Genomic DNA, 12,184 nt, shown 5'->3' on the forward strand with positions numbered 1-12,184 from the left:
TACACAAGGTATTCAGTACATATTTTACTGAAGCACTACAACCCCTATAGGTACCCCTCAGTGCGCTGGATACTGTACCCTGCTCCATACACGGCAGCAGCGCCATATAGGGTTACTATGTATAATGATTTGGTAGCAGATTTTAATAACAACTTTGTTTACATAATATGCATTCTACAAATCAAAAAGATCCCATTTTTTGCATTTGAGTGACATTTAATGTCTGATTTCTAGCGTTTACACATTGTCAAACGGTTTAGGGTTAAAAAAAAAAAACAACACAGTGCATGAATGCCACCTGACAAACCTACGAAGGTTTGAAACCGCCTTCGAATTCCTGACTAGCGAACAAACCTTTCAATACATGCCTCCTAGATACCGAAACTCGATTTTGAGTCCTGTTTTTGTTTTAAATTTCCGTTCAGTTATTACTGCTGATTTAGAGTGTGGTTTTAACATATGTTTTGTTTCTGTTAAGGGACCAGCAAAAACCATCATAGTGTGAGTCTATGCCACGGCTCGCTGCTCGTACAACATTCCTATCTCCTGTGCCCACCCCAGCCGCTGAACACACCGTGTGTATTAATAAACAGAGGGAACGTTTATTTCTCTGTCCTCTTCACACTTTTACATACAGAGCTCTGTTCTTTATCCTGTGCTGGCAAGTCTCTCTGCTGTTTCTGCATCAAATTCTTCCTCATATCAGTCAGAAGATCCATCTAGAAACAGGCCAGTATATTATCAAGTGAACCAATACTTTATACAAGATTACATATTTCGCTGAAATGTGTGTATACGAACGAGTTCGTGTTTTTATAAGGAGTATTGTGTTATTATAATCAGCTGGGACCTTGTTAAATCTGAGTTCTAATGTGACTTGCGTACAGTTAAACCTTGTGTGGCTGATTGAACGATTTGATATACAGCAGGATACTAAACCATGCTAAAGAAAGAACAGCATACCGCAACGCTCTGTATCACCAGAATTTGTAAGCAATGTGCATTTCAATACTGTTCTGCATTGCTTGCTGTTCTCAGTTTAATAAAGCATTAGTATTAAACTCTTGTATTGAGTGTATCATTCTGCATGAACCCGTTCCAGAAACTCACCCCTAAGTGCTTTGTTTAAGCTCAAACTTCTTCCATATATTGTAGTTGTTATATAAACACAATACTACCGACGGGGAACCTTTACTGCATTAGTATTTTTGTGTATGTTGACCAATCATGTATATAAAGGTAGAAGAGTTTGGTCTACTGTCTTCCCAATGCAAGAGTTAGGATGTATTGCAATAGAGCTGCACCATTATTGAAAATATGGATGCAGTGCCCAGTGTAATACAGAGATAACAGAAGACTCTTGTAGTATTTTACTGTTGATGTTATTATGCTAGTGCTCTGTGCAATAAAGAGTTATCTGGAGGTGTTTTGTGCCACCGGTCCCTGGTTTTCAGGAATTGTGACTGATGACTAGGGCCCTGCGTTTATAAGGCGACCTGCTTTTCAGGCTGCACTTCATTCCTCCCACCGCAAGGTGGTCATGTAGTCTACTTAATTAAACCGCTTATTGATTAATAATCTCCCGATTCCTTTAATCAATTACTCATTCTATTATCGCGCATAGATTAGGCGGCGCAGCTGCTACAGACGATTATTTAGTCATGAATCCCTTATTAATGATACCTCTTATTCAATATTATTTTCTAGAATGTATCAATAAATCATTTCAATGTTTGTTTACTATTAGGAACACACAATTTGTCAACAAAATATTTTAAAAAACAGCACTGACTCCCGGAACAATTTATATAAAACACTGAATTCATAACATCAATGCTGTAAAATTAATAGGTTCTTACATAGTCGTAGTTTTGTAAAGCGTCACAACAATGATCACCTTCCATAGACGTATTGGTTGTGTAAGGAACAATTCTCATTTATAAATGTTTGACTATTAAACTGTATTAAAATAACACTTAACAGTTCTATGTAGTTACGGAATATGGTATATACCTAATGCGTATAGGAAGATACATATATAACCTAAGAAAGTTTACAAAACGAGAGGAGGCATTTTGCCTCATCTTTCTCGTTTGGTTATTATATTATATATATATATATATATATATATATATAATATATGACCCCTATATATAAATAATTTTAGAATTTTGAATTCAAGATTGTTCGCAAGCAGCACAACATTGTGCCACTTAGTTTCATGAAAGAAAATGTCTCATGCATTAAATGTTGCTATTAAACATAAGCTTTGGGGTGAGGCGGTGTTGTAAGCGACTCTGCAGCTGATGCATGGTTCACACACCCTAGTCTCTATTAAATGTATCTTGTAAAGTCGCTTTGTGATGGTGCTCCACTATGAAAGGCGCTATATAAAAAGATTATTATTAGTATAATAATTTCCTGTATTTGATTTTACTCTTCCCTTTGTACACTTGTTTTTTGAATGCTTGAATTAGGTCGCCAACGTAGTCTTGTTTTTGTATGCGGGCCTTATTAAGGACCAGCGAGAAGCAACGTGAGCTACTTCTCGTCGTTTATAGAAAAAAATTATCGCTCCACCCCTGGTCTTTTGATCGTGTGGTTTATTAAGTTCTACTCCAGCGCAAAAGTTCCACGTAACATGTCAAAAGTGTATGAAGGGGCAACTAAAATTTAATTGTGAAAAAGTTGTACAATGGGGCCATAGGAATCTAATCGGAACAAATATCGAATTAGGGAGGTGTTCCAAAACGGGGATCTACTTCTTGTAATAGACCTCAGGTTGTTTTTGACTCCTAGGTTTTTTCTTGTTTTTTTTCAGTACCTTAATAGCTCTTATGATTGCATGCTCTTTCTGGACTTTGACTCGTAAAAGCAGATATTTTTACTATAAGTTTAACTGCTCTTAGTCGAAATCGCTCCTAAATGGAATTATTTACTGTACCATGTTTTGCTCTTATTTTCTACTGATTGTATTGTACTTTCTAACTGCGCTTGCCTGTGATGTGACATTCTGTAAAGTGGTATTTTATAATGTGGTATTTTGCAATGGGATGCTTTGTACTGTGATAAGTTGTAACAACGGCAAGTCGCCCCGGATATGTGCATCTGCTAATAAATAATAATATAATAATAATAATAATAATAATAATACAGTACTGTGTGCATGCCAGCTGTTCTTGCTAGTTTTGATTATTCAGCTGTGCGGAGCGGTGGCGTGCCCCCCTCCCCTCGGGAAATGACGCTGCGACGCTCTGCCTGTGCGGAGCAGCCCACGCACAGGACGCCCCAGCTTCTCAAAGGTAAACACTGAGCCGGCCGGGCAGGGGGGGGGGGTTTGTTTAAACCCTATTTTACACCAGTTTGTAAAGAGTGGACGATAAAAAAAAAAAAGAGTGATGCTGTTAATGAAAGGTTAGTTGTGCGCGGCAGGCTCTTTGTTTGCTGAAGGGACCCGGCATGGCGGCTTCACCGAGACCCGACTCACTTTAAAATGTAACTGAGAGAGGCCGCGAAATCAAAACCAGGTAAAGATGTTTTTATTTTTAATATTATCCCCAGCATACTGGAGGCCGAGTTATTTTTTGAGGTGCAGCCAAACTACCGATAGGGCCCGGTGTTTTTCAAACTTTTTAGGCCCCGTACCCCTTTCCAAAAACTACCGCGTACCCCCATGTCAGACAGGGCCATAATGTACCCATGAAAACAAACAGAAATGTATTTCTAATTACTAGGCTTAAGTACTTACAGATGTTTACTGAATATATGCTTTCCTACCAAAGTGATGGATCTGCCTGCTTTTTATCACAGACTTCAGTTAAACTGCACCCAGATTAGTAAACTATGCAGCCCCCAGACAAGGGTATGTTTTTCTGTATTTAAAAATGAACGAATAGGACTTCCAAGTTACAAAAAAGTTTAAGTGGGTCATTAACAAAATAAATAAACAGGACTCGATTTGCTGTCTCAGAAGGCGCAGGGAAGGGGGAGGGGCTAAAGTTCAGCCAATTATGGAAAACTGCTGTTAAACTCATTAAAATAAAATTTAAACTAAAAATGCTAAAATTATTTCAGCTAAAATAAATAAATAAAAATATGTTGTCCGCGATTACAGGATTTTTTTTTCTCGCGTACCCCCAGTTTGAAAACCCCAGCTGTAGGGTGTACACTGATTTACGGGTCTCTCGTTTATTAACTGTCATTTATAATGTATATCTCACTTCAAACACAATGTCTCGTCTTCAAATCACACGACAGCACCCACAGTACAGAAATATTCATTAATTATCAACACAATGAGGATACGTTAAAAAGAGCATGATGTAAAGCTGGTGCAATCGTATCTCTGAGATACTGTAGAGGAAAGGGAAATTAAAACAAGGTAAAGAACATAAGAACATAAGAAAGTTTACAAACGAGAGGAGGCCATTCGGCCCATCTTGCTCGTTTGGTTGTCAGTAGCTTATTGATCCCAAAATCTCATCAAGCAGCTTCTTGAAGGATCCCAGGGTGTCAGCTTCAACAACATTACTGGGGAGTTGATTCCAGACCCTCACAATTCTCTGTGTAAAAAAGTGTCTCCTATTTTCTGTTCTGAATGCCCCTTTTTCTAAACTCCATTTGTGACCCCTGGTCCTTGTTTCTTTTTTCAGGCTGAAAAAGTCCCTTGCGTCGACACTGTCAATACCTTTTAGAATTTTGAATGCTTGAATTAGGTCGCCACGTCCAAGCTGAAGCGCTAAGGGATAACGATACAGAACATCTGTACAGCCCTGAAACACAGCATTGAAATTGGGATACTCAAATGCATGGAAATCGTATTGTATCCTCCTCCAGCTTTATGACAATAAATAATTGTCTGTCTAAGGTCTTCAGATAGCTCTTTACTTTTTCCCATATTGTCTTATTTGTAACGACAGCGATTATAACCCTTTTATACTCTCTAAGAATTTTCACCTACAATCCAGCATTTTGTAGACTTTTGTAGAATTAGGTTCGGCGTTATTATAATGAAATCTCTAGCACCTTGTAGATGATACTATGATAGCATCAAAGGTTAGGAATAATTTGCTAAATGCTTAAACAATTGTATGTCTTGTAGCTTTATTACAAGAACAGCCCTCTGTAAGTGAATGAAGTGTTCTTATAGCTGAAGTGTTCTCTGATACCGAGTTAGCTACCACACCACAATATGAATCAGTAAATAAATAAGCATGTTTATTACTAGTCATGGCTCACGTGCATCAACATGTAAAATAAGTAAAAGAAAAGCAATAGGCAGCTGTATGTTAATAAACTATAATAATAAAGTAACAGACGAACTAACATTGATAAACTGTCAAACTTTATTAACACAGCACCCCTGTGCACATTCCAAAATGCAGCAGCAATATACAAGTCATGCGTATTATTCAACAGAGTGGTGAAGCACCTCGGCAGAAAGGGAGACGCCACATTGCTCGGTCACTTATAAAGGTTTTTTTCAGGAGCTCGAACGCTCTCCAGGTTTGTGCAGAAAGAGAAGCAGCGGCGCATTTTGCTGTTTTGTTTCCATGCCAGTTTGTAGAGATGAAGTGCGCGAGCGGAAATCAGAATAGAAAACAATTCGATGATATGATTGCGGTTCTGGAAAGATTTAATAAACCAATCGCTGTGCCTCAAGACGCTCTCGCAGAGTCGCTTTTGAAAAGACTGAATACGCCATTTGAATTTGTGTTTGAGTTATCAGGTTACAAAACAGGACAAATCGCTATTACTGAAGGTGTTCTTTTAAGCAAAGTTCCTGTTTCTTTAGCCAGAGCATTTACAATGGGGAAAATCTGTTGCGTTTGTCCCTTGAATGCCCTTCGTAACACTGTATTTAAATAAATCAGTGCTTTTCATTTCCAGCAGCTACTAAACAGAATCCCGTGTGCTGCCATGGACGTTGTGAAGATAGAATCTGTCCAGATTAAAGAGGACTTCTCTGAAGTAGAGTTTGACCTCATGGAACCAGGGAAGGAAGAGTCCGAAGACTTCAAACCAAACATCCTTGAGCTGGAGCCTGTACGCCTGCGGGAGTGTAGCGTGGTGCTGGAGAGGATCTGCGTGAGAGAGCGAGGCGCTGGAGAGGAAGGCTCTCCCAACAGCACTCCAGGAGGTGGAAAGGAAGACAGGCGCTCACATTCAGAATGCAGTCTAGCAGGTGAGTGACTCCCAGTAGCTGTGACATCGTCATTCTAGATTGCGTGATATCCACAGTGTGCTTGAGAGGGAGGGAGCATGTAGGTTACGTTACTAGCTAGGGGTGTATTATACCAAGGGGAAGAAACACTACTGTATATATCATTATAAATGTTCAGTAGAAAAATACATGGATATTACTGTAAATGTGATATGTAGTGCTATTGGAAAATATATAATTGTAGCGAATGGTGGAGGAAATAGACCTGAAACATTAAAGGAGAACTTTGAAGGGAGATTTTGATCCCAGGGTTCGGTTTGTCCAGCGTCAGTCTTTGCTGACTCTGCTTTTACACATAAAGTAAAGGCTTTCAGTTTAACTTTGTGTATTTAAACTGGTGTAACCCAGTGCAAGCCTCACTGGGCTATCCACAAGCCCTAAGCCTACAAGCAGTCCCTCTTATTTTCTTTCCTGTTCATATTTTCCAGGTTCCAGTCTAGCGGCTAAAACGAGGGCAGGTGGGAAAGGTTTCACCCAGTTAGAAATACACCAGAGAATTCACAAGGGAAAGAAACCCTATCTCTGCTCTGACTGTGGAAAGAGCTTCACTTGCAATACACACCTGAAAAAACACCAGCACATTCACACAGGAGAGAAACCCCATCTCTGCACTGACTGTGGGAAGAGTTTCAATCAGTTAGGCAACCTTGTTTCACACCAGCGAATTCACACCGGAGAGAAACCGTATCGCTGCGCTGACTGTGGGAAGAGTTTCCGTCATTCAAGCAACCTGAAAAAACACCAGCAAATTCACACAGGAGAGAGACCGTATCGCTGCTCCGACTGTGGGAAGAGTTTCAGTCACGCGGCATACCTGAAAAAACACCAGAAAATTCACACAGGAGAGAAAATGTTTGACTGCTCTTACTGTGGGAAAAGATTCAGTGTTAAACGAGGCCTTAAAATACACCAGCTAATTCACACAGGAGAGAAACCGTATCACTGCTCTGACTGTGGGAAGAGTTTCAGTCAGGCTGGAAACCTGAAGAGACACCAGCAAATTCACACAGGAGAGAAACCTTAAAGACTTAGACTATGATCAATGGGACGTTTCACTCATGAGGAAAAAAACGTTAGCCTTACATTGAGTCCCTGTGCAGTTGCTGTTTTTTGTGTATCACTCTTCAAATGAATGGTAAAAATGCTGTTCAACTCTCTTGCACTCTGATTGTATCAGACACATTACAAGAGGCTTCTCTGTCAGTTTAACCCGGGCTGTCAATGCAGGCAGGGCCTGGGAGTGGATACAGGCAGAAAGGAAACTATTCTGCTCCTCATCTGATGGACGAGTCTGGAGAAATCGATAATGCAGTGTGGGAAATGAGTTTCAGGGTTTAGCATTTCAACTTCATCAGCTTGAAAATAAATAAACTGATGGGAACGAGAATCCCGACCCCGGTGTGTAGCATCCCAGAGACGAGACTGCAGCGTCCTTACTGGGGATCTGCCTGGAGGATCTGTCTTGGAAATTCATCACGATTCTCAAACTAATGAGAAATGATAGCGATATTATGTCATGAATATTGCGCCATGTGTAGCTTTTCAGAGTGCATTGTGCTTGTATTTGTCTGCTTTTGTAAACTGACCCGAGCAATTGCAGTGTAGCAAGCATGTGTACAGTTCTAATGAGATTTGACTGTACGGTTAAACCTGGTGTGTGCTGAATGAATGATTTGATTAATGTACAACAGGATACTAAACCATGCTAAAGAAAGAACAGCACACTGCACCGCTCCAGCTGTATGTTATGTTTCAGCGCAAGGCCCTGCACTGACATGGCTGCTTCCCCTTTGTACCACTAAACTCCGCCCTGCAATCAACCCGTCGCCACGGTTTCTCCAATCGCTGTCCATCCCGGGGCTGATTGCCGTGGAGCCCTTCTGTGTAAGAGCACCTACGTGCTCCCCCTCACGTGGTCATCTTCCGCTTTCCGCCTACCGTCAAATCTGCCCACATAGGAGGAAGCATACCACCAACCTTACGCAGCGCCCCTTCTGCCTGGGAGGAAGATTTACAGCTCGAATTCCTTCGCTGTGTCACACCAAGCCTTTTTTTTTTTGTTGACCAGTCATGTATATAATCACTGAAGGGTTGTGTTGCAATGGAGCTGCACTGACTCATGCTGGAGGCTCACTGCACCAGTATTAAAATATGGATGCAGTGTTCATTGTGATAAGAGATAACGGAAGACTGTTGCTGGGTGCTCTGTGCAGTGAAGGGTTAACAGGAGCCACGGTCGCTCCTTTGTAGACGGTGACAGCATGAACAGTGTTAATGTATAAGGCAGTCCCAGCCTTTCATTCACTGAGGGAGCTGCTGCCTGGTCATGTGAAAAACAGCCCACTGTACCCTCCTGGTGGTCTATCGCATGGGTATCGCAGTTCTAAAAGGGGGTGAAGGTGAACATGTTTCAGACTCATATCATTTAAATGAACAAGCAAGTGTGTGTTTAATTCAATTCATTTTGATATGAATGTGTGGTATGAGAAAGCTGGTAGTAGATTTTAAACAGATTTTTAAGGTTGTAGATGGAGAGGTTTATATTGACACTCACAGATTAGGTGGTAAAGCATTGTTATTTGTGACTGTAAACTCGCTTTTTTAAAATTGTAAATGTAGTCGTCTCCAAAGTCTGCTTTTCTCCTCTATTTAGTGTGCCCAGTTATCTGTATCCTCGGCTCACTGCTTGCAACCCCCCCCCCCCAAGCAAAATGACTCATTCATTCATTCCCTCTGCCTCTTGCTCTCTTTTGACAGGTGTCGAAGGCTCAGTCCTGGACCCCTCCTGTTTTCTCTCTACACCCACTCCCTGGGTCTCCTCATCTCCCATGGCTTCTCATATCATCTCTATGATAATGATGCCCAGATCTTCCTCTCTTCCCCCTTCTGACTCTGACATTTCCTTCCGTATCTCTACCTGCCTCTTGTCCATCTCCTCCTGGATGTACGCATCATCTTAAACTCAAATTATCGAAATCAGACCACCTTTTATTCTCCCTCCACTTCCTCACCGCTGGTCTCTATATATTCCTGTTTAATCCTAATCTATCACCCTCGCCCTCTCCTACTCTCGGCACATCTCTACTCTGGCACCCTCCTGTCACTTCTTCCTCAGCATCGTAGACAGAATTCGCCTCTTCCTCACCGAATACTCCACGCAGCTCCTAGTTCAGGCTCTGGTGCTGTCCAGTCTTCACTACTGCAACTTCCTCCTGGCCTGCCTCTGCTGCCTGCCCTCTGCAGCTCATCCAAAACTCTGCTGCTCGCCTTGTCTTTTCCCTTCATCGTTTCACCCACGCTGCACCACTGCTCTGCTCCCTGTCGCTGCTCGCATGCAATTCAAAACACTTGTACTCGCCTAGCGCTGTCTTTACCTTTCTGCTCAATCCTATCTACAAACTGTCAAATCTCCCTACACCCTCTTGCACTCTCCGCTCCTCCTCTACCACCAATAGATTAGCTGTACCCTCTCCTCTCCTCTGCTTCCAGAGCCCTTCTCCACCCTTGCCCTTTCAATTGCTTCTTATCAACTTCAATTAATTTCATGAGTCTTCCTCTCCTTTCTCAAATGCACAAACCATTTAAGTGCATTGAAAGAATCCCATTCCAAACACAGGAGGCTTGTTGCTAAGGCGCTGACGTCACTGCCTTAAAAAGCGCTTCAGCAAGGAGCTGTTTAGTTTGCTTTGTGTTACTGTGCAATGCGTGTGTATGTGATAACAGTACGATATTAATGCTTTGTTTTTCATTGTTTTGTCTGAGAAGAAATAAAGAGAGAAGTGTTTTGTGACAGGCATTGAATCTGGTTATATAAAGTAGCTCCCCTCGTTATTTTGGGGGGGGGGGGCATTACAGTATTAAAATAATAATTGTTTCAGAAACAAGGGCAAGTACTTTTCTTTAACTTGTTTCACAACCTATAAAGTTTAGTGCTGCATTTCAACCCATTACACTTGGCTTCAAACAAGCTCTCTGAGGCAATCCAACCGATAGATTTCTTCAAATCTGCCGATAACGCCTCTTAACCGCCCAACAAGTTTCAAGTTTACCCTGCAGTTAACTCCCATACAGACTCGCATAGTACAGTGCACCCACAGCCGGGGTAGGACTGGAAGTTGAAAGGAAAGCCCTTTTGATGCGGCAGCACTGCCAGTAGAGAAGCCTGGCTATAGAGTCAGTATGTGTTTTGCGTGCGAGTTCAGAATGGTTGTGCTTCGGGACAGTTTATAATTGTGGCAGACCATTCTATTGCGCTTGTGAAACAGGAACAATCCGACATCATAGTGACATTAAACAAGGATCTTCATTTGCATTATCAGAGACAGTCCGGTTATTGAGCGGGCAAAACTATACCCGACAAATGAAGACAAAAACAAAACATAGGAACACAAGAAAACAAAAGGATAGATCAAAGCTAATTTAAATAAACGGAATGTGACGTCATGTGAGGTTGCCTGCTATAATCTAGTGTTATAATAAACAATGTAGCAAGCTAATGCAACACAGAAACAATGTAGCAAGCTAATGCAACACAGAAACAATGTAGCAAACTAAAGCAACAAAGAAACAATGTAGCAAACTAAAGCAACACAGAAACAATGTAGCAAACTAAAGCAACCTAAAGCAACAGAAACAATGTAGCAAACTAAAGCAACAAAGAAACAATGTAGCAAACTAATGCAACACAGAAACAATGTAGCAAACTAAAGCAACACAGAAACAATGTAGCAAACTAAAGCAACAAAGAAACAATGTAGCAAACTAATGCAACACAGAAACAATGTAGCAAACTAAAGCAACAAAGAAACAATGTAGCAAACTAAAGCAACACAATGTAGCAAACTAAAGCAACAAAGAAACAATGTAGCAAACTAAAGCAACAAAGAAACAATGTAGCAAACTAAAGCAACACAGAAACAATGTAGCAAACTAAAGCAACACAGAAACAATGTAGCAAACTAATGCAACAAAGAAACAATGTAGCAAACTAAAGCAACACAGAAACAATGTAGCAAACTAAAGCAACACAGAAACAATGTAGCAAACTAAAGCAACAAAGAAACAATGTAGCAAACTAATGCAACACAGAAACAATGTAGCAAACTAAAGCAACAAAGAAACAATGTAGCAAACTAAAGCAACACAGAAACAATGTAGCAAACTAAAGCAACACAGAAACAATGTAGCAAACTAATGCAATAAAGAAACAATGTAGCAAACTAAAGCAACACAGAAACAATGTAGCAAACTAATGCAATGTAGCAAAGTGTTAGAAGTATATTACATTATTGAGGGTTATTCCATTACAGTAACGCGTGTTACAAACATAGCTGTGATGAAATGTAGATCTACAGCGATCCCCGCCGCAGGAAAGCTGAATCCGGGATCCGCTCAGCTGCTAATTGTTTAAAATGTATTTAGTTTCACGCTGAAACAGCTGAGCGTTCTCTGGGTTCAATATTCTGACTGCAGGGATGGTGGTGATCGATTAGAATAAGCACATTAAGATCTTACAACAACGCTATAAAATACATTCAGAAATATATACCGTAATGTGAGTTTTAAATCAGAATAATAACAAACCAACACAGAGCGAACAAAGACAGGCATTTAAAAACAATATAGTTTCCAATTCAAGAACACGATTTAAAAATGGAAGTGACGCAGACGGTGATGACGTATTTTAAAGGACTTCCCCGAGTCAGTGCTTCTGCGCATGCCCGCAAGATCCACCAGGGAACCCTGGCCTGCTGCATCACACAACAAACAAACAAACAAACAAACAAACAAACAAACCCGTCGTTTGCAAGGCGTGCTATTTTTTTTCCACTCAACGTAATAATAATAACGATAATTAATTTCCAATGAAACGACTTTCTCGAGCCCTACCGCCGAAGTTGTTCTCGCTGAATCAAATTTTATATTGTGTTCATTATCTCGTTACCCTTTTAGTAGGGTTGG

General features: G+C 40.8%; 2 protein-coding genes across 2 annotated transcripts in view; both read left to right on the forward strand.

Annotated features, from left to right (window-relative positions):
- LOC121304291 (zinc finger protein 271-like) overlaps window positions 1-12,184 on the forward strand; it is a 31,706-nt gene that overhangs the window by 16,111 nt on the left and 3,411 nt on the right. Inside the window, exon 6 of the mRNA XM_041235338.1 lies at window positions 6,804-7,243. Within this exon, the coding sequence (XP_041091272.1) occupies window positions 6,804-7,243 (440 nt within the window). The remainder of the gene's footprint in view (window positions 1-6,803; window positions 7,244-12,184) is intronic.
- The window catches only part of LOC121304304 (zinc finger protein OZF-like), a 727,904-nt gene continuing 718,991 nt past the window's right edge, over window positions 3,272-12,184 (forward strand). The window contains exon 1 of the mRNA XM_041235366.1: window positions 3,272-3,414. The gene's annotated coding sequence lies outside the window, so the exon portion shown is untranslated. The remainder of the gene's footprint in view (window positions 3,415-12,184) is intronic.

The sequence above is a fragment of the Polyodon spathula genome, chromosome 37 (genome assembly GCF_017654505.1).
Source record: "Polyodon spathula isolate WHYD16114869_AA chromosome 37, ASM1765450v1, whole genome shotgun sequence".
Lineage (NCBI taxonomy): Eukaryota > Metazoa > Chordata > Actinopteri > Acipenseriformes > Polyodontidae > Polyodon > Polyodon spathula.